This window comes from Rhinopithecus roxellana, chromosome 14, assembly GCF_007565055.1.
Source record: "Rhinopithecus roxellana isolate Shanxi Qingling chromosome 14, ASM756505v1, whole genome shotgun sequence".
Classification (NCBI taxonomy): Eukaryota; Metazoa; Chordata; class Mammalia; order Primates; family Cercopithecidae; genus Rhinopithecus; species Rhinopithecus roxellana.
This window is the reverse complement of record NC_044562.1, coordinates 57394133-57417125: the sequence shown is the minus strand read 5'-3', so window position 1 is coordinate 57417125 and position 22993 is coordinate 57394133. Positions and strand designations below refer to the sequence as shown.

At 46.5% G+C, this 22993-nt stretch overlaps 2 protein-coding genes across 4 annotated transcripts in view; one reads left to right on the top strand and one right to left on the bottom strand.

Moving 5' to 3' along the window:
* HDLBP (high density lipoprotein binding protein) overlaps window positions 1-22993 on the bottom strand; it is an 85833-nt gene that overhangs the window by 29493 nt on the left and 33347 nt on the right. For 2 of the 3 annotated variants that reach the window (XM_010376997.2, XM_010376999.2), the window contains exons 2-5: window positions 9906-9970; window positions 8293-8405; window positions 5972-6129; window positions 3930-4145 (exon numbers count right to left, since the gene is read on the bottom strand). In XM_010376997.2, coding sequence (XP_010375299.1) covers window positions 3930-4145; window positions 5972-6129; window positions 8293-8368 — 450 coding nt within the window. In that variant the 5' untranslated portion in view covers window positions 8369-8405; window positions 9906-9970. Of the gene's footprint in view, window positions 1-3929; window positions 4146-5971; window positions 6130-8292; window positions 8406-9905; window positions 9971-14205; window positions 14332-22993 lie in introns of those variants that run through there. The other variant, XM_030916938.1, reaches the window with a different exon arrangement.
* LOC115893162 (ESX-1 secretion-associated protein EspI) lies at window positions 13539-14821 on the top strand. The gene is made up of 2 exons (XM_030916116.1): window positions 13539-14050; window positions 14452-14821. Exons 1-2 carry the CDS (start codon window positions 13539-13541, stop codon window positions 14807-14809), a joined length of 870 nt encoding a protein of 289 aa, XP_030771976.1. The 3' UTR covers window positions 14810-14821.

The following is a 22993-nucleotide window of genomic DNA, read 5'->3' as shown; positions in this document are numbered from 1 at the left end:
ACCATCCTGGTTAACATGGTGAAAGTCCGTCTCTACTAAAAATACAAAAATTAGCTGGGCGTGGTGGCAGGTGCCTGTAGTCCCAGCTACTCGGGAGGCTGAGGCAAGACAATGGCGTGAACCCGGGAGGCGGAGCTGGTAGTGAGCCGAGATTGCACCACTGCACTCCAGCCTGGGTGACAAAGCGAGACTCTGTCTCAAAAAGAAAAAAAAAAAAAAAAAAAAAAATTAGCTGGCCATGGTGACATGTGCCTGTGGTCCCAGATACTGGGGTGGCGGAGGTAGGAGGACTGCCTGAGCCTAGGAGGTGGAGGCTCTGGTGAGCCGTGATCACGCACTTCAGCTTATGTGGCAGGCTGAGACCCTGTGTTAAAACAAAACAACAACAAAAAAATAGTGCTGACAACTCGAAAGCCATATGGAAAAAGGTGAAACTTGATCAGTGCCTCAACCCTATTTGCAATGAATTCCAAACAGATCAGAAACTGAAATGTAAGAACACATTTACAAGCAACAGAAGAAAATATAAACTTGCTTGTTTACTCTCACTCTGTCACCCAAGCTGGGCTGCGGTGGTACACACACTGCTCACAGAAGCCTCCACCTCCCAGGCTCAAACAATCCTTTCTCCTCAGACTTCTAAGTAGCTGGGATTACAGGGGAGCGCCACCACGCCCAGCTATTTTTTGTAGAGATGGGGTCTGGCCATGTTGCCCAGGCTGGTCTCAGATTCCCGGGCTCATGCAATCTGCTCACCTCAGCCTCCCAAAGTGCTAGGATTACAGGTGTGAGAGCCACCGCCTGATTTTCCTTTCTTAAAAGCACAATTTTCCTAGCTCTGTCTTCTGAAAAAGCCTAGAAGCTCTTGACAACCTAGTCGCCATGTCCACCTATGGAGACTGGAGTTTCCAACTGCAATTTCCTACTCAAAAGGTTCAGAGTTCATAGAGAAATAGCCGACTCAAGGTCTGTGGAAGGAAATATGTAAGATTAGCCTGAGGCATCTTTCTGTGTTAGAAATTAAGAAGTTATTTATTTATTTATTTTTGAGGCAGAGTCTTGTTCAGTCGCCCAGGCTGGAATGCAGTGGCGCGATCTCCGCTCACTGCAACCTCTGCCTCCCGGGTTCAAGTGATTCTCCTGCCTCAGTCTCCTAAGTAGCTGGGATTACAGGCGTGCACCACCATGCCTGGCTAATTTTTTTTTTTGTATTTTTAGTAGAGATGGGGTTTCGCCATATTGGCCAGGCTGGTCTCGAACTCCTGACCTGAGGTGATCTGCCTGCCTCGGCCTCCCAAAGTGCTGGGGATTATAGGCATGAGCCACCACGCCTGGCCAGAAGTGACTGATATTAATGGGTCATGACAGAAAGCTGCAGGGAACAAAACTGAAAGGAGGGGACCCACTGGCCAAAGATGAAGCATCTCCAGCATGAAGAATGGCGGACAGTGCCTGAGTTCATGATGACACTAAAAGAGTCACTGATCAACACTGCAGTCGCTGGAGTGCCAAAGAATCAATTATTTATCTGGCACTTCCCACTCAACTGCTGATAAAGAAAAAACCTTTACAAGAATTATCAACTAATGTATGAGCAGGGAGAGAATTAGAAAAGCATAATTTGCAACCCTTAACGAATCTGGGCAGTAACCACCAATTGACAGTAAAATGATTACACAAACCACTGATAGGGAACTTTACAAGGGAAGACCCAGACCCGAGCCTACTGATCAATCTCAAAATCAGTACAAGCAGAACAACCAGCTATCACAGCACAGACTAAGCACCACCTACAGGGTCTTCTTGCCAAACAAGCTGACTGTGGAAGTAACCAAGCCCCTAGAGATCTAATACCAGTTCGCCAAAAAAAATCAGTGACTAGCAGAACAAACCAAACACCCACAGTCCCCAATCATCAATGGTATTAAAAAAAGGGAGGACTGGCTGGGCATGGTGGCTCACGCCTGTAATTCCAACACTTTGGGAGGCTGAAGTGGGTGGATCATTTGAGCCTAGGGGTTTGAGACCAGCCTGGGCAACATGGTGAAAACTCGTACCTGCCAAAAAAAAAAAAAAAAAAAAAAAAGCCAGGCCTGATGGTGCATGCCTGCAGTCTCAACTACTTGAAGAGCTGAGTCAGGAGGATCACTTGAGCCCAGGAGGTCAAGGCTGCTGTGAGCTGTGTCTGCACCACTGCACTCCAGCCCGGGCAACAAAGTGAGATCCTGTCTCAAAAAAAAAAAAAGGGTGGGGGGTGGTAGGAGGGAGTAAGCACGTTAAAGAATGAGAAGAGACTTAGGACTCTATAATCAAATACAACACTGGGACCTTGTTTGGACAACGACTTGAACAGACCAACTGGAAGAAACATCTTTGAGATGGTGAGGAAAGTCCAACACAGACTGGGTTAAACACAGGTATAATATTAAGAAACCACTATCAGTATGATTACATGAGTTAAGAGCAGAATGACTATACATATGTATACATAAAAACATGGGAATCTCTTTAGTAAGGCACAATAATGTATCTGGGATTTGTTTTATGATAATCGAGGAATAGGAGAGAGTGTCAGGGGTGAATGTCTTCATTCTGATCCATATATTCAGTGAAGTGGCCCTTTCCCCTGCAGTGTTCATTACAAAACAGAGGCTCAAATATCCACTGACTGGCAGACACCAGCAAAACTTTCAGAGCCTATTATGCACTGGCCACAATGCTGGACAATTACGAGCAACACTTTCACCTTCCTAACACTCCAGATCCAGCTCCCACAAGATCAAGGAGACTCAGCAGCAGATGGGAAGAACCCCCATTCCTAAATAAGCCTATGCAGTACAACAGCAGTCATGCAACATTTTAATAAGATTGTTTACATTTTTCTTGGTCTTTAAGTGCTGCCAGTTAGGGAGAAATGCATCAGAGATTTGCTTATTACAAATGTTCTTCCTAACTCCATGAAGCCAGCTGGGGTTGGGGACGGTCCCGATGCCCCCATGTGGTTAAGTGGCACAGCTGGACCTGCATCAGACGGCACTCCCCTGCCTCGCCTCCTGGCTACGCCCTGCGCTCCTACCCCTCGGCCCCTCTCCCATCAGATCCCCACCATCCAACCACTGTGCTCCAGATCCAGCTCCCACAAGATCAAGGAGACTCAGCAGCAGATGGGAAGAACCCCCATTCCTAAATAAGCCTATGCAGTACAACAGCAGTCATGCAACATTTTAATAAGATTGTTTACATTTTTCTTGGTCTTTAAGTGCTGCCAGTTAGGGAGAAATGCATCAGAGATTTGCTTATTACAAATGTTCTTCAATAAAGTCCAAGTACTGGGACTGCCAAAGACTAGGAAAGTGGCTTAAAATATAATTTGAACTTGTAATCTCCTAAATCTGGGGCCTATTAACATGTAGTTAATGAACACACCAGCAAAGCAATGGGGACCACCATCTTCACCACTCAGCAAGCCCAGTTTCTTTTAAGTGTCTCAAACTCTGGGACAAGCTTCTAATTTTCAGTTTGGCCAGATGTGGTGGTGTGCCTGTAATCCCAGCTAACTGGGAGGCTCGATGGAGGACTGCCTGAGCCCAGGAGCTCGAGGCCACAGTGTACTGTAACCACACCTGTGAAGTGCCACTGCACAAAAGCCTGGACAACAAAGTGAGACTTTGTCTCTTAAAACAAAAAAATTATTATTACTTTCAAGTTCATTCACTCAAAGAGCAAAAATGGTAAGTGTCCCAGTTCTATTATTAGTTTAGTGAGTTTTTTCCACTAAAAATGCCAGAGGACTCTAAATGTTGCTGTCCCACCTCCAAAAGACTGAACTGTCCCATTGGTAGAAGGGTCCAGTGAAGTTCTAGCATCAGGAGCCGAGTAATGGAACCGGTACACAGTCACTGGGGAGAAGTAGGCCTCAGGCTACCCACCTGAGTCTGCAGTCTAGCAACAATGTCCTTCCGAGCTTTCATGACAGCATCCAGCTTTCCTGACACCATGATGGAGAGGCCTTGGTCTTTGGCCAAAGACAGCTCCAAGTGAGCACCGGTTCTCTGCATGATCTCAAGGCAGATTTTTGCTTGTTCACCTTCTCCAAATTGGTTCATATCCTTATATTTTCTCTCCTCCAGGGGTACATGGAACACCTGTTCAAAAAAGATGAAAAAAGGGAAGGTTAAGAGATTAAAAGAAAGCCAACAGACAGGGAGTAAAGAACATGTGTTCATCACCATCCACTCACAAAGTAGCCCCACCCTGCCCACAGGCACTGCTCGAAGCCCTGGGATAAAGCAGCTGAAAGACACGGAGAAAGCGCCAAGGTCAAGAGGCTGGCATCCTAAGGAGGAGATAACTACATCGGCTGCACAAATGAATGAGGCAGCTAGCAAGGGCTGTGATGAAATCAACAGGGGGAAGAGAGTGTAAGAGAACGTGGGAGGTGGAGCCTGGGGACGGCCAGGAAACACCTTCCTGAAGCACGAGGCAGCTATCCATGCTAAGAGGTGAGGGAACTAAGGGTGTATAGGCAGGAAAGCCGAGGAGGTGGATGGGGCACCTGATGAGCACACCAGAGGGGCACAGTTCAGAGGATCACCCATCCCACCCCGTAGTAAAAGTCAATACAGACTTTCAGCAGGAGGCATATTCTGCTTGATGGCGCAGGGTCCCTCCTATTGCTTTATGGAGAAGAACTGAGGAGGGACAACGTAGAAGCAGGAGGAATCAACTACCCTGGTTTGAGACCACAGTCACCAAGTAGACAGCGGTACATTTAACAAAACCACTAACAAGATAGCAGACAGGTGAAAATGGAAGGACTGGGATGCAGCTGTTTATGAGCCTAAATTTCAGGGACGACGCTGGCAGAGAGATGATAATTTTCCACCATGACCAGAAGATATGAGTTTATATAAAAGTTTTGAAACTCACCAACATCTCAAATTCAGGTAGCAGAGAGAAGGGCTAGTGAAGCCAAAGAAAACCAGGAAACTGGTTAACCGCTTCAAGAAAGTGGGACGATGAATAGAGAACAGAAAACAGGACCCACTCATCTGACAAACACTGCCTGCAAACCGACCATGTGCCAGTCCTGCTGAGTGCTAGTATCCAGGGTGGACACGAGACAAGTGGTCGACAGAAACATCTCTGGGGTGGGGGATGATTTAACGTGAAGGCCTTCTCCCTTTAGCTACTCAAAGCATTCTCAATCTTGAATGTTCAGAAACTCTATGCTTGGAAGGATAGGTTAAGAAAGCACAGCAACTGATTTCTAAAAATTTTAAAAATTGGCCGGGCGCGGTGGCTCAAGCCTGTAATCCCAGCACTTTGGGAGGCCGAGACAGGCGGATCACAAGGTCAGGAGATCGAGACCATCCTGGCTAACACAGTGAAACCCCCGTCTCTACTAAAAAATACAAAAAAATTAGCCGGGCGAGGTGGCGGGCACCTGTAGTCCCAGCTACTCGGGAGGCTAAGGCAGGAGAATGGCGTGAACCTGGGAGGCGGAGCTTGCAGTGAGCTGAGATCCGGCCACTGCACTCCAGCCTGGGCGGCAGAGCGAGACTCCGTCTCAAAAAAAAAAAAAAATTTAAAAATTGGCTGGGTGCGGTGGCTCATGCCTGTAATCCCAGCACTTTGGGAGGCCGAAGAGGGCGGATCATGAGGTCAGGAGATCGAGACCACTCTGGTTAACACGGTGAAACCCCGTCTCTACTAAAAATACAAAAATTAGCCGGGTGTCGTGGTGGGCTCATGCCTGTAGTCCCAGCTACTTGGGAGGTTGAGGCAGGAGAACGGCGTGAACCTGGGAGGCGGAGCTTGCAGTGAGCCGAGATCGCGCCACTGCACTCCAGCCTGGGTGACAGAGCAAGACTCTGTCTCAAAAACAAAACAAAACAAAAAAAATTAAAACATTTACATGGACATGTTGCATGATAAAATTTTTAAAAGAAAGAAAGAATGGTGTTTCTACCTGAGTGATGACAGAAGCCTTGATGGGCCGGATCTTGTTTCCCCAGGCTCCAGCAGGTTCCTGGGCACTTTCCAGGCAAGCAGCTTTCTCAGGAAGTGGAGGGAAGGCATCCTTGTAGGTTGGAGGGTCGCTTTCCTCTTCTGAATTTAGAGTGGCAACTGGGCCAGCCAACACAGATTAAGAGGAAGCACTAGTTTTAGCATTACATGAAAAACACTTTTAAGGGTTTTAGTGCTTAAAAACAGACAAAACAAACAAGAAACACCAAATGCTCCAGGGACAACTCCCTCCACCCCTCTCTTCTAATTCATAGTGAAAAGGCCCCAGGAGGTCACCAGGCCCAGCACCCTGAGTGTGAGAGCTCAAGGAGGTCAGAGACTGGAACAGTGAACCTACCCCCAATCCACATGGCCTCCCCAATAAACATCAGCTCAGATACAGTGAGCCCCACTCCCCTAACCGGGTGAGCCCCGTGAAAGCAAGCCTTGCTAGGTCAATTTTTAAGTCCTCTAGAGTCTAATAACATACTTTAAAAAATCACAACTACGACAATGCCAGACACAAAGCAGACACTTACATTTGCAAAACAATGGTCCTCCTACCCAGCACCACCTGTGAGAACTGCCTTTGAAGCAAACTCTGATTTTCCACTGTAACATACAAGGTTAAAAATGATTGCCGTGGAGGCCAGGCACGGTGGCTCACACCTGTAATCCCAGCACTTTGGGAGGCTGAGGTGGGCAGATCACCTGAGGTCAGGAGTTCGAGATCAGCCTGACCAACATGGAGAAACCCTGTCTCTACTAATAATACAAATTAGCCGGGCATGGTGGCATATGCCTGTAATCCCAGCTACTCAGGAGGCTGAGGCAGGAGAATCGCTTGAACCCAGGAGGCAGAGGTTGCAGTGAGCCTAGATCGCACCACTGCATTCTAGCCTGGGCAACAAGAGCAAAACTCCGTCTCAAATTAAAAAAAGAAAAGAAAAAAGGCTGCCGTGGGAATTGTCCCTGCCCAAGGCAGAGGACAGCAAGGCTTGTGGAAATCAGGTTCCCTGATTATCACTTCCATCTTCCATAGTGCCCTATTTGTTCATGTTTTTGTGCCATTGGCCACAATCTCCATGAAATCAAGGGTGTGACTGTTTTGGACAACCCCAAATCCCCAGGGCTGAGCACGGTGTCTTGGCAATACCAAGGCCCAATGAAATACACCATTAATGGATGTGACAGAGGACAGGGGGATGACCTCTGGAATCAGACAGGCTCATGCCCGAGTCCAGGCCCGTCACCTTCCAAGCTGCACGCTCCTACCCGACAGCGCTGACATGACAGGCGGGTGCATTCTTTCAGCGCTGTCCTCCCGCTCTAGAAAGGGAGACACAGACTTCCCAGGGAAGCTGGCTCCGGTAGGAAGATCCCAAGCCCCCAGAACAAAGCAGCTCTGGGGTTCCAACACCCAACACAGCAGCCACTAGAAATGAGCTTGTGAAATGTGGCTAGTGTGATTAAGGAAAAGGGAATTTTATATTTTAGTTAATTTTAATAACTAACACGCAATTTAGTTACTGGAAAACTTTTAAGCGTGTTTGGAACAACCTGCTCTTTCAAATGAAGATTTTATAACATCTAAACACAGAGCAAGGATTTTGGATGAAAACCTGGTATTCAAATGGAAGGACACGTCCCGACGTTGTAAACACACATCAGACTTTGAGAGAAATAATCTCAAATATCAATGGTTTTTCCTTTTTTTTAAACATTAGATAGGCTGAAGCGACAACGTATTAGACATACTGCGGTAAAATATCAAAATTAATTTCACCTGTTCCCTTTTAGTAAGTACTAGAGAATCCTAAAAACTGTACACGTGGCTTGTAGTCTATTCTACTGTACAGTGCTGCTCTTAATCCCAGCCAGTGGCGTTCGAGAACTCCGAAGCCAGGGTCCAGCCTTCATTCTCAAGGCAGGCTTAACCAATGCTCTGGGATGCTTCACAGCCCAGATTTTAGTTCACTGCAATTAGGAAAAAGCAGTTTTGAAAAGAACTGCATTAATTACCAATGGTCAAATTCGCTGGTTTTCCAGAGAGATGTCCACATTTTAAATCTCACTGTATTTGATTCATTTCCTCATGCCCGGCCAATTGCTCCTGCACACAGGGCAATGCGAAAACAGTGCACAAGATGGTGGGTCCTCCCTGCCCTACAATCACTCACGGGGCCAAAAGGTACTTCTAGAAAAGGCATGGGATTTGGTAAAGGCTTTAGAGGGAGCAATGCCTTAGACATTGCCAGGAAGAGCACATAAAAGGGCTGTCACCTTTGATTTGTTGCGGAACCAGCCCACTTCGGTGTTCAGCAAAACTCTCTTGGGTCAGAACCGCCACGGAACTCATGGTTGATCTCACACCTACACACAATCCGGGAAAAGCACTAAAGCAAAGAAGAAGAAATCAGAAGTCGAAGTACAGCCCTCAGTTATCTACGAGATTGTTAACTTCAGAGTTTCTGCAAACATTTTATTCTCTTTTTTACCAGCAAACTATACCTTTTTATTTTCCTCACAACCTCTGATGTACACTGATATCCAAACTCTCACCAAGTGATAAAAAGGGGGGAAAAATCCAAGTAAAGGAGGTCCTAGAACAGAGGTGGCCAATCTTTTGTCTTCCCTGGGCCACAATGCAAGAATTATCTTGGGTCACACATAAAATTAACTAATGAGAGCTAATCAGCTTAAAAAAAAAAAAAAACAAAACTCACGTTTTAAGAAAGTTGAAGAAATACAGCTGGTTAACTGTTCCCTCAAAAGTCGCCTGTAATGGAGGAGCTCATTCTCCACTTAAGGGCAGTCTGCACCCATTTCTCCACCCCAGGAACCACAGAGACACAGTCTGCACCACCCCAACTGCAGGGGTGGGGGGATCATGGAACCTGCCACCTGCCTGACCCAGGCTCCAGGCACAGATCAATAGCAGGATCACCCTCCTAACAGCGGCCCTGGTTACTCTGTCGGTTTGCTCACCACACCTCTTCATGCTTACAAAATGCATCATGACAGTTGCTACAAAAAGTCAGCCAGTCTCTCTCGGTGAGGTGCATCCAGGCCCCAAACTAAACCACCTCCAAATCTCAACTTAACCAGGTGGTTATAAGTGGTAGCTGCGTGACAGAAAAAAGCAGCCTCAGTGCTTTTTAGCAACAGTAACAGACCCACAAATGGCGCTAAATGCCCTTGATCCACAGACTGGTTATTCTCCTCCATTCTGTTTCCCAGGTGTGGGACAGCACTGGCACAGCACTCACTCACGCAGCAGAGGGAACCTGGCCCAAGGGCACAGAGTTTCTCAGATTAACACAGCCACAGTGCTCAGTAGCATATGGGCTCTGAAAGCCACAGCTCCCTTATTTGAAAACTGGGGTACATTCAGCATTCTGAGGTAGGAGTGTTAGCTTCCTCTCCCTCCCTCTCCCCAATTCCAGGTGAGCTCCCAACTACTACGGTGAGTAAGACCCATTTTCTTTACACAATTAAGCATCACTTACTGGCACAACAAGGCCAAGTAATAAGGACTGAATTTTGCCTAATTTTTATAACATAATTAAGACCTCTCCCCAAGTTCAAGAAAAGGCCTGCAATCCTAAAGAGAAGCAAGACCCCAATTCAGATAATACTGAATAAACATAATTCACATTTAAGAAATAAAAGATTAAAAACAGATGGAAGCCAGATGACACATCTAAGGGGCACATGTCTATAGATGGCTCCTGCTGGGAGGTGAAGCTATGGAGACATCTCTGACGAACCACGAGAAACTTGAAGGTGCAATATAAAGAAAGAAGGTACACACAGGACTAAGAAAATACGCATCCCTGTGCTCCCAGGTCCCACACACAGCCCAGGGACAGGAAGTCTTCAGACAGCAAACTTACCAGCAAAACGGTCGGTAGCCAGAAAGTCCGTCCTGAGGCCGCCTCTGTCAGCCTGCCAGCTTTTGCTGGTATGGGATAGGAAGTGGGAGAGAAGAGAGAGGAAACCAGAGAAAAGTTACTTATCTACATTTTACAACCCAGATCTTTTTACCTCCCAATCAGAAAAGGTCAAGATATTACTTATGTTTTGGTTACTAACACCAATATTCAGGCAAGTTTCTCGGAAGAAAAAAAAACCATTAGCTTGAAACAAAACATATTACAATAAAACCTGAACCAGCTCCAACTTGCAGAGGACAACTATTCCAGGGACCTGAGGGAGTGATCCTTTAAGTGCCAAACTTCTAAACTTAACCATTTTGAAGTAAAATCCTCACAAAACTATTGGTGTTCTCTTGCATGGTTGGATCACCTTTCCTGTACCCAACATAACCACCAGACGACTGAACCAGAAGAAGGGCTGTTGTGCTGGGCTCTGACCTACAACACAACGTGGACCTCAGGGGCTCTGCAGTGCTTATGGCGACCAAGAACTACTGTCTTCAAGAATTCTCTGTATATTTTGCAGTTACTTTGTTCTTCTTGCTGTTATCCTGTAAAAGTCCTTCAGTCCTTTCTAATCCACTGGGGATTTAGAAACCAGGTCATAAAATCGCAGGATTGAAAGGAACCTTCAAAGGCTGTCTGGGGAGGACCAAGAACTCTGTGAAGTAGGAGGGTGAGTCACCTCGCCTTAGGGGACTCTGGAGAGGGGAGGCTGGTGACCACATGTGCTCCTCAACCATGAAAAGGTGGAACTGCTGACAGGAGTGAGGCATGTGTCTAAAATGGGAAAAGCAATGACAGTAACAGGAACGCCCCACTCAACTGGAGAATACTACTAATACCCTGACAACAGTCCTGCCCATAAGACACATGGGTCCGGAGCTGAGAAGGCGGTTCATGGCAACGGGGGTGCATCCAGTAGACTGGATTAAAAGGGTCTTGCCCTTCCAGCAGAGGATGTGGGCTGGTGGTATTTCCGGATTCTAATCTTGGTTATGAGTTTTTAAAAAACTCTAAACACAGGGCTTGAGCCACACAGGGAACCTGCCACTAACCAGAGACACTATGGGGCCCCAGATGCACCAGACACACAGATGTACCCCAAGACTGAAGGGGAAAGGTGGGACAAACTGATCAAGAGTATTCCATTTAAAAACATCACCAAAAAATTCTAGTTTGCAAGTCTTAAAGATTAAAGTAAGAAAATTTCTCCAAAGTGTCACAGTAGCACATTCACAACTTGGCAAGCGCTCCTTGAGATTCCAAGTGTCTGGCCAGTCTGGGAGCAAAATAGGGCAGGGCACTCTAGGCTAAGGTGCCCCAACAGGTATCCAATGACACTTGCCTCTGGTCTCCTGCATCCACCCTCCGCCCTCCCACTCTTGCTTGCTGACTATCCACCTGGCATGGTCTCTCATTCAAGGTTGTCCCGGGCTCCAATGTCACTTCTTAAATCCAGACACCCACCCCCTTATCAAGCCAGGTTCTGGGCAAGTCTCCAGTGCCCCAGTGACAGCCACACTAGAAGTCTGCAAAATGCAGTTCCGTCCATGTCAGCTCACACCGAGTCTCCAGCACAGAGCTGTGAGGAGCCAATCCCCACTGTGTACCTAGTGTCAGTCTCTTCTGAGACCATGCACACACCCTTCAGAAGCCAAGTCCAGCCGGACCCTATACTGAAAGGAGTCTCAACATAAGGGAACCTACTCCTGTGTCTCAGGGAGACCCTGGAGCAGAGCCTCTCGTGTTCCTCAGGCGAGCACAGACCCTCAGGCAGCCAGGTAAGGCAGAAGGTAGACCTCCGGAAAACTCCAGACTGGTTTGACGGGCGATACTGGGTCCCTAGCCTCCAGATTCCAAACGGCAGTTTGTCAGAGCTCCTAACGAATGGTTCACAACTAGAGACACATTTAACATTTAGGGTTCTGGTATCATCTAAACAACTCAAAACCCTGTTTTTGAAGAATGTGTTCTAAGCAAGCATTTGATGACCCACATGTAAATGCAGACCCTGTCCCCACCTGAAATTCTGGGTGAGATTTTCTTAAAAGTCCGTCTCTTTCTCCTTCTGTGCTCCCAATTCAGTGAGGTGCAGCCCAGGGGTCCACCTGCCTCCGGTTCAACAAAGCAGCACCTAAGAAGCTGCCCCTACAGCTCCATGTCCACCCCGCACTGCTATGCCCTGATACCGGCTCCTGCCTTCACAGACGACACCCATGAGGGTTTAATCCTGTTCCAGGTGGATCTTCCAGCAACCCCAAGACAGCGCCAGGATGAGTGTGCTCTCCACCCAGCAACTCCACTTGCTATCTGAAGTTCCCAGGGTACCTTGGGCAGGCCTAGTTACCAAAGAACAGAGGTTAAATATCTGGTATCTCAGATTCTCACTGGATCTAACAATACTGCTCAAATCAGGATTGAAAAGAACCTCAGATATTACTCTAATCCAATTTCTTAATACCACCAGAGACAGGAAATTCATGGCCTTCTCAGGGCCCGGGTCACCCCTGCATGGCTGTAAACGTTCCACCTCATTATGACAAAATCTACAACTTCTTTCCCCTTTCTGGCCATGGAGAACAAGTCCACTCTCCTCCAAGGCTCCTTCTGGTAGGAGAGCCCTGTCTCCCGTCTCCTTCAGTCCCTCCCACATGGCCCCAGTCCCTTTGTGATTCTGCCTCTCTCAACTACTTTTCCCATAGGAAGCTCGGATCAACCACTGTCCAGGTCCACCAAATGTAAACTTCAAACTATCCTGAACCTGGACTTTTAATTTTGTTTCCCAGAGTGTAAATGTTCACAGCAAAAAAAGGTCACATCTCAGAATTTACCTTTCAGCAAACAGAACTAGCACTAAACGAAGAAGGGCAGGAAGCAAGACCCCTTTCCGCCCTAATACGTGTAGAGCAAAACGTGGAGTCATGACAGAGCTGTGTGTTACGTGGGAAACCTGGTGCTTACAAGTTTAGCACAAGTTTAACAGGTTTCTCACAGCAACAGAAAAGGCTTCACATGAAGGGTTCTACTTTTTTCGCTTTTAAACGCGGAAGTAATTTAGTTGATTCCCTTGTGATAAGTTTTGCCAACTACATAGTCAATGGGCAACAGTCTTCAAAGATAATTATCAGTAATACTCCAGGAAGAATTTCATTTCAGCCTCAGTTAATGAGACCCGCAAATGCTTTAAAGCACTAGACAGGACCGGGTATGGAGGGCATCAAAAAACCTCCGGCTGAAATCCAGACTTATCTTCCAAAAGTAAAATTGCTCAAGACCACAAACCAAAGTTCAGAATGGGAAAATAAAATCCTGATCCACTCAAAGATCACAAGATCGAAATCTAGGAGAGGCCACAGGCGAGTGGCGAGCAGAAGGCAGGCTCCGCACTTCTCACCAAGTTCTGGAAGTCGGCACCCATCCTGCATGGAGGAACTTTCGCAGATGCCACCTCAGCACGGCCCTCCCACAGGCCACGAGGGCCCGCGGGCGGGGACAGGCTTAAAGGGACAGCAACCCCCTCGGCCTCCCAGCCTTTCATCCAAATTCGGTATTTTTCCGTAATGTATTTTTCATCCACGACCCTGGGGCATGTCCAAGTTGCACTCCAGGCCCAAGGAGAGCAGCTTTCTCCACCCCGAACACGTAGACGGGTGCGGGCCCCGCGCGGCAGGTGAAGGTGCTGCGGGGACCCCGCCGCCCGGCCTGCGCCCAGACCCCTGCCCCGCCGCCACCTGGGGAGAAGGACCCCGCTGGCCTCCCAGGAACCGCCACCCTGGCCGCACACGGAGCCTCCGCCGGCCACGGCAGCCCGAGCTGGGGGAGGGGGCGCCCCCGCGGGGAGCGGGGGAGGGGAGGGCCGGCCCCGCCAACGTCGGCGACCTGGGCGCAGGTCGGCCGCCCTCCCCCGCTGCGCGGCCACGGCCCGGGGGTGCCCCACCGAAGCCCAGGGAGGAGGCGGCGGAGCCCAGCTTGCGGCCAAGAACGCCCCAGCGGCGCCGCCACGGGACTTGGGAAAGTTTGTGCGCGCTCCTTCGCGCCACGGCCACGCGCAGAGAAGACTCAGAGCCGGGCCCGGGCCCGGCCCGGCGCCGCCACGCGCGGTAAGCAGGACACCCGCGGGCGGGGGCCCCAGCCTGGGGCTCGGGTGGGGGCCGCGGCACCAGGCCCCTCCCCCTCCGCGGCCTCCACGTCGGCAGCCCCCTGAGCCCGCCCACCCCGCCGCCCGGTCCTCCCCAGCCCCGTGCCGCGCGCTCACTCGTGGGCCCCCGCCCGCCGGTCCTGCCGCTCGCTTGCTCGCCCGCCGCGCGGGAGAAGCCGGGACGCTCCGAGGCGCGGCGCCCGGGCCCCGGCTGCTATATAGGGCGGCGGCCCAATCCCGCCTGGACACGTCAGCGCCCCGCCCGCCCCGCCGCCGGGGTCCCCGCTGCCCCGGGCCGCCCAGCACCCGGGAGGCCCACCCAACTCCAGGCGTGGTTCTGCATCCTTTTTTCGGGTGGGGAAGGTGGTGCCGAGGAGTTGGGAAATTAATCACCTCCAGAAAGCGGAGGGAGCGCGCCCCGCAAGAACTCGAGCGGAAACAACCGAAGACCAGAAAGGGAGCAGGAAGGACGGCTGCTCTGGAAGCAGATGTCACCAGTACCGCCCACCTCCCCAAAATCACAGAAGACAAACCTCAAAGGATGCCCACCACCATCGTAAACGGATGGCCCCACCAGCACGAGGTCCTACAGCGCAGTGAAGCTCCCAGACGGCTCCCGGACTTTCATTCCCTCATTCCCACGTCCCTTATGTCCCTCACTTTCATAAACTATCTCCGCCCGATTCCTTGCCAATCAACTTCATCTTCCCCCAAAATATAAAACCCCCTTCCTTTAAAGCATGAATTACTTATGGCTCCATCTCTACATAGGTGCATACACGCAAAAGAACCGGTGTGTGGCCTCTGAGCCCATGGTGGACACGGAGGACTGGGCAGAACGGAATCCCTACTCTCAGGGGGTCTCCACCCTCCGGGAAGGACTTGTCACTTCTGCATTCATTGTGTTTACTAAGTGATAACTGCCACTGTTTCTTTTAAAGGTTTAAGGGGAGTCGAGCAATCTGTAGAGATGTCAGTCTGAACCTCTGGAGCAAAGTCGCAGGTGAGCAGAATCCTGCACAGGGCACAGGATCAGCTACAGGTATCTGGGGACAAGACCGTCCCACATAGGGCAAGAGGCAGGGGCACACCCAGCCTTACCCAGGGAATGGGGTCAGGTCAACACAGCCTGCAGCCGGGCCATGGGTGCTGTTGAGAATGGTGGGAGCTGGGTGGGGGCTGCCAGCAGCAGAAGGCAAGATCAGACGTGTTTTTTCGTGGAACACTCACACTAAGTGGAGAGTGGCAGGGGAGGGGAGGGCAGGGGAGGCCCACTATAATTCAGTCTAAAGATGACAATGGCTTGTATATGTTGGGCATAATGAATGAAATAAATGGCCAGATTTGGTATATATTCGGAAAGTGGCACCAAGAAATTCCTTATTAACCAGATGAGGGGTGTGAAAGAAGTTAAGAAAGGCACAGGTTCTTGGCCTGAGCGACTGGGAAGAGTTGCCCTCACTTAGGTGGGGAAAATTCAAGGACGACTGGATGGATAGGGGGTGTGATGTCTGACTGGGCAGGTGGGGATGTCCAGCAGGCAACTGTATGTGCGAGGTCAGCGGAGAAGCCCAGGAGCCAGCAGAAACACCAGTGCACTTCATGACACCACCAAGGGAGGGGAGCAGAATCACAGAAGGCAGAGAACATCTGCGGCTTGAGGCAGAGAAGGAGCCAAGGATATCATTAGCAAAGCCGTGCTCTAAGTCGGCAGCATGGAATTGGGCAGGTGGGCCTCCCTGGATGTGGAAATAGGCATTCCCTCTGTGTCACTGCTGGGGTTTGTTGGTAACCTTTCTGTGGGGATTAACCAATCAGCAACTAGTGCAAGCGTGTTTTTTGCTGCTGTTTTGTTTTTGAGGGCTCAGCACTGCAGAGGGAGATGGAGAAAGAATAAGGGGTAGGGATTCGGTCCACTGTCAAGGAACTTCCAATAAAGCTAGGAAGTCAGCACAGGCACAGTACCTAGTACACAAGACACCATAAAGAGTCAGTTTTTAAAACACTGTTAGCAGAAGATACTAATAACCGTCCAGAATGCTTCCCTGATGCTCACAACCAGCATTTCCTCCCGGCAGCAGGCTTAGCGCATTGAAACTAATAAATAGTTCGTAGAAGCCAATTTTAGAAATTCCAAGGCTAGCAATATTCAGACCAAATGTGAACATCTGTCTGTGACATGTGAGTTTTCAGCCCTCAAAGGGAAGAAGTTTGGGTCTGCTCCAGGTGGGAGGTGAGAAGAGACACCCTCCTATTCTATAAAGTCATGATCCCCAAAAGCGCTACACCCTCAGCAGAAATTAGGTAGATCAAAAAAAGAAGAAGAAAAGCCCACTAGTGTCGAGGGGACTACAGGATGCTTTCTCTGACTATCCTGAGCTGGCAGGTAGAAGCATCTCTTGAGCTGTAGGGACAATGGACTAGTACTCTACAACCAACCCCATTTGTCCAAGAACCCCGAGCCCAAACTGAGATATTAAAACAGAAAGCAATCCCCCTCAGGAAAGAACAAACCTCACACCAGGCTAAAAATGATACCCACAGATCAACCCAAATGGTAGAGAGGCTAAAAGCCCAAAGCTCAAAAAGAAGGAAGGATGGATTAGAAGTAGGATTAGACTCAAGAACTTCAGGAGACAGAACTGTAAGATTGAGACTATAAAAAAGCATGAGAGACATAAAGGGGGCATTTTAGAAAAAAAGCAAGCGATGGAACGAATGAAAGAGCTAAGAACTATGGAATAAAAAACTCTAACGTATGTCTATAACTGCAGTTCCAAAAAAAAAGAAAAAGAAAAAAAATCCAAAGAACAGAGAAGAAACATTTTTTAAAATAGTTGAGAAAATTCTAAGATTTAATGATACAACATTCTTCCCTCATCCCAAAAAAGAGAGAGAAGGTGTCTGGCAGGATGATTTAAACTAATCCAAATCAAAACACACTACAGTGTAACCTCAGAGCACCACAGACAAGAGCAGACCTTAAAAGCAACTAGAGAGAAAAGACAGGTTACTTACAAAGAATACTATGAGACCAAGGGCAGACCACTTAAAACAATACATACCAGAGGATGATGGCTATATAAAAATTATGATGAAAGAAGTAACTGTCAATTTGGAATTATTTAAGAATTCTTTTTCATTTAAGAATGAGAATAAAATAGACATATTCAAAGATAAAGCAACTACTACCAATAGATTCAGGCTGACAGACCTACTAAAGGACATATTTCAGCAAGAAAATGAAAGCCAAAGAGACCAGAAAGAAGGAATACTGATAAACCAGCAACCTAGACAAAGTGAAACAAGCATTGACCCTATACTGAGATCAACAATAAAATTTGAAGGGAATTAAATTATAGATAGGTACATAAGCAGGATATGTAAGTACAAAATAAAATAAAAGACAGAATTAAAATGCTTAGGCAGCAATAATATATAAGGTGGAAGGGGGATATGAAGTTGCAAGGTTTCAAGATTCTTACTATTTGGGGAGAAGCTAGCCCTTGTTGAGAATGAATATAAAAATTTAAAGACAATCTAGGAAAAACAAAGAGTTTTTAACATTCAAACTAAACTCTTATTCAAATGGAAGTTATTGGCAATGTTCTAGATCTTGGATTAGGTGGTAGGTTCAGCGGTATTATTATGATGTACATTATTACTGGTTACGTTATACTGTATCAATAATTGTTAAAAGAGAGAAAACAAGAAAAAAGAATAGGAGGCAAGAGAAGTAAAAGAAACAATGAAAAAGCAAGGTAAAGAACAAAAGTGACGAGAGGAATGAATTCAAACCCATCAGTAATCTAAGCAAGTGTTAACAGACTAAACTGACCAACTCGAAGAGCAGCTGCAAGCCCTTCAACAGTCCTAAACCATACAGACATACAGGCTGAAATAAAGAGATGGAAGAAGCACTCCAAGCAAATACTAACCATATGAAAGTTGGTTATGTTATTTTCATATAACACAGACTGTAGCATAAAAGTCATTATTAAGAACAGAGAAGGTCAAGAATTTAAAAATTCAGTAACTCTGATTACATGTATCTAATAACATAGCTGCAAAACATATAAAGTAAAAACTGAAGGTTACTAGGAGAAATTGATATATCCGAGGTTAAAGGGTGAGACTGACCCAACTCTCTTGGTAACACAGGTTGTGGGACTGGAAAATGTATACAGGATGCAAACAACACAATTAATCTACTTTATTGAACATATGATTAAAAGTGACACTTTTTAAAAAAACCATAAAACCTGGCCAGGAGCTAAAAAAAAAAAAAAATTAAACAAATAGTAAAGAATTAAATCATCATAACATTCTCAGACCACCACTCAATTAGAACTCAACTGAAAAATTTAAAGAGTATAGAAGTTTTAAAACTTGCTTCTAAGGAACTCATGGAACAAGGAAGAAATCTGAAAACATTTAGAACTAAGTCATTAAGCAATTACATATCCCACCTTGTGGAATGAAACAAGAGTGTTGCTGAAAGTCCTGTAACTTGAAGCCATCCTATCAGCAAGGAGGAAAAAATAAAATAAGCTCATCATCCACTACTGAAACTAGAAAAAAACACCAGAATAAACAAAAGAAAGGTAGAAGGAAATAAAGACAGGAAATTAATGAACTGAAAGACATATATCACAAAGGATAAATAAAACCTACATCCAAGTTTCTTACAAACCAAGTTCAATCTCTGGCAAAAATGATTCCTGAAAAAAAAAAGAGTATAAATAGGCAATATTAAGAATTAAAAGGGGGTCAAAAGCTACAGCTAAAATGGAGACTTGGAAAAATCATGTAAGAATTCTATTCAGAAGAGTAGTGTCAAAAACTTGAAACAGATGAAATGGGCAAATTCTAGAAAAATAAGTTACCCAAACTAAGTTAGAAATACAGTTTCAATAACCAACCTTCCCCAGTCTCCAAAGAAACAAATATAAAAATCACAACAAGGCCGGGCGAGGTGGCTCACGCCTGTAATCCCAGCACTTTGCAAAGGAGGCACAGGCAGGCAGATCACCTGAGGTTGGGAGTTCGAGACCAGCCTGACCAACATGATGAAACCCCATCTTTACTAAAAATGCAAAATTAGGCGTGGTGGTGGGCACTTGTAACCCCAGCTACTCAGGAGGCCGAGGCAGGAGGATCGCTTGAACCCGGGAGGTGGAGGTTGCGGTGAGCCGAGATCGCGCCATTGCACTCCAGTCTGGGAAACGAGGGAAACTCCATCTCAAAACAACAACAATAACAACAACAAAAATACACAAAAAGGCGGGCCTCCAAATGCTTTTGTAAGGAAGCCTTGAGAGATTATCTCCCACACAAAGCTAGGGGGCTTGGACTTATCACAAAGGAGTTCGTGAATCTCACCTAGGTACTTAAAAGCCAAAGCCTGAAACAATCTTGCAAACTGATCCAGAAATAGAAAAACAAATACTATCATGATAAAAGTTTAATCCAGTAATGTGGGGTGGTACAATATTAGAAAAACAGATTAAAGTAACTTGCCACATGAACAGCATGAGGGGCAAAGATAATTTGATCATTTCAAAAGATTTAAATGGGCCGGACATGGTGGCTTGTGCCTGTTATCCCAGCACTTTGGGAGGCCGAGGCAGGCAGATACCTGAGGTTAAGAGTTCGAGACCAGCCTGGCCAACATGGCGAAACCCCGTCTCTACCAAACATACAAATATTAGCCAGGCGTGGTGGCACATGCCTGTATTGCCAGCTACTTGGGAGGCTGAGGCAGGAGGATCGCTTGAACCCAGGAGGTGGAGGCTGCAGTGAAACAAGATTGTGCCACTGCACTCCAGCCTGGGGGCAACAGAGCAAGACTCCATCTCAAAAAAAACCAAAAAGATTCAAATGAAGAACTTCAACTAATTAACCCATTCCTAATAGCAACTAGGAATATAAGCCAGGGCAGTATGGGAAGAAAAAGAAAGTTATCAGAATTGAAAATGAACCCAAACTGCCAGTATTCACAGACAACATAACTGTGCTGGTAGAAAATCCAGGAGAATGTAAGCACACACTATTAGAACTAATTAAAAAGTTCAAACTTTTCTGGAAATAAAACCAATACACACAATCACACAATCATGTTTCCAAAACACCGGCAACAAACTATTAAAGATAAATCTAAGCTGGGTGTGGTGACGCATGCCTGTAGTCCCAGCTACCTGGGGGGCTGAGGCACAAGAATCGCTTGAACCCAGGAGGCAGATGCTGCCACTGCACTCTAGCCTGAGCGACAGAGTGAGACTCTGTCCCCCCTCCGCCCCTCTAAAAAATTTTTTTAAAATCTAGTAAGAAAAAAATGTGATTTATAGAGCTTACAAAAACCTTTGTCAAAATACAGAAATGACCTTAATAAATGGAGATAGGCCATGGTCATCTAAAGAAAGACTTAATCATGGATAGTAATTCTCCCCTAATTAGACTAGAAATTCAACGCAAATGTAACTTAAATCCCAAAAGGTATGTGTGTGTATGGAATTTTACAACCAGATTTTATACAATTTTTAATTATACCAGATTTCTATATGCAATTTTTATAATGTTGCATTGCAAACACTGAATTGTATCAAAAAATTATTTAGGATATTTACATACACAATCATATTTACACAAAATTTATACAAAAGATCAAGGACCAAGAACAGCCAATCCAACTCTGAAGAAAACAGCGTGGAGGGCTTGCTCTCTCCAGGGTCAGGTTGTGCAGCAACAGTAATTCCGACTGTGGTGCTGGTGCCGGGGACAGACACGGAGAACAAGGGAGCAGCAGAGAGGGCCCAACACGGACAGCACAGACACAGATATCGCCTGCCTCAGATGTGGTCGCGTGGATCAGCACGGAGATGGATGACGCAATCAATGGCTCTGGGAAAACTGGTTATCTACAGTAGGAGAGAAAAACTAGGTCCTTATTTCAACCATTTGCAAGGCCTATTAAGGCTTAAGATGCAAATACTCCACGAGTGAACAATTCCACTTCTAGAGATGTACTTCAGCAAAAAGCTCTCCCACCTGGGCAAAAGGAAACGCGTACAAAAATGCTCATCTCACTGCACTGCTAGTAATAGTCAACCCGTTTTTAAGAACCTAATTGTCAATGGATAAACATGGATAAAAGGAGGTATACAATGTGTGCAGCCTACTTCTCTCTTTGCTTTAACTGATCACCTGAGAGGAACCCACTGAAGTGGGGCCATGCTGAAGGGGTCAGGAGGAGCAGCGGACCAGGGGTCATCTCCATGGCTGTGGAAGCAGAGATGTGGAGGATGGGCGCCCACCATCTGCTCAGCAGCAGAACAGTCTTATAGGAAGTTACTAGCATCACGGGATGGGAGCTAAGTTTAGCACAATTTACACTCACTCCTATACTGAGTGTGGTGGTCAAAGTCAGGTCAAAGAAATGTTTCCATCCCATTTGATACCTGAAATTTTAAAATTATATGTGGCTCATATTACATTTTTATTAGCACAAACTGGTTTTATGATTAAGCTTATTTATACTTAGTTTAACTTGACTTGTAGCATATCCTAATAAGGAAGAACTTTTCTTTGGCTCACAGGTATTTACTACTGATATATTACAGTATATATTATTACATTAAATTCCCAGCCCTAAAATAAAGTCTCATGAAAGTTCAGATGAGACAGAAACAAAGAGCTGCAGTCCAGGGTTTCCTGTAAATTTGCCTTGTTCTCTCTCCACTAACTAATTCTGTCAGTTTCACTACTTTTCAGGAAGTAACAGAAAAGGTAACTCAGTATATTCTCCAATGACACTGTTCTCTGGCTTATTTCTTTGATTCATGTATTTCTTCTAGGTAAGGTGAAAATACGTAACTTGTGTTTTATCCGAGTTATTGTAGGCACCTATAATGAGAACAAACTGTATAAAGAACACCAAACTTGTTGCCTGGATACCTGCTTTCAGAATCCTGCTCAGATATAATTTGGGTCACCTTGGCTGGTTGTTTAAGCCATCAACTTTTATAATTCACATTTGTAAGTTTTTGGGGCCTTTACTGCAAGTTATTAAAAAGATCAAGGAAAATGACATCTAAAAGAACCTACCCTTTAGTAGGTATCTCACTGCTTGGGAATGTTCCACTGAACTCACCACCTTCCACTTAATTAATGCATTTAGTGGAGTATGCCACTACATTAATTTTACAAATACAGAAACAATCAGCACATATTTCTACAGTTGAGTAAAGAATAATATTTACTTAGAGCCTAATTAAAGAACATGTGTCAGATAAATACAATTTATTTTCTTTTTTTTTTTTTTCTTTTTGAGACAGAGTCTCTCTCAGTCCCCCAGGCTGGAGAGCAGTGGTGGGATCTCGGCTCACTGCAAGCTCCGCCTCCCAGGTTCACGCCATTCTCCTGCCTCAGCCTCCCGAGTAGCTGGGACTACAGGTGCCCACCACTGCGCCCGGCTAAGTTTTTGTATTTTTAGTAGAGATGGGGTTTCACCGTGGTCTCGATCTCCTGACCTCGTGATTCGCCCACCTCGGCCTCCCAAAGTGCTGGGATTACAGGCGTGAGCCACCGCACCCGGCCAATACAATTTATCTTCTTAAGAAGATGGGGGGCCAGGCACGGTGGCTCACACCTGTAATCCCAGCACTTTGGGAGGCCGAGGCGGGCGGAGAGTTCTAGACCGACCAGCCTGACCAACATGGAGAAACCCCGTCTCTACTAAAATACAAAATTAGTCAGGTATGGTGGCACATGCCTGTGATCCCAGCTACTTGGGAGGCGGAGGTTGCAGTGAGCCCAGATCATGCCATTGCCCTCCAGCCTGGGCAACAAGAGCGAAACTCTCTCTCTCTCTCTAAACAAACAAACAAAAGAAGAAGATAGGGGCTAG

Bases quoted from the DNA above. Each gene is read 5' to 3' on its own strand.
- LOC115893162 (XM_030916116.1), top strand. From the start codon at position 13,539: ATGTCCAAGTTGCACTCCAGGCCCAAGGAGAGCAGCTTTCTCCACCCC. The intron at 14,051-14,451 runs GTAAGCAGGACA...CGGGTGGGGAAG, and splicing joins GCCCGGCGCCGCCACGCGCG to GTGGTGCCGAGGAGTTGGGA.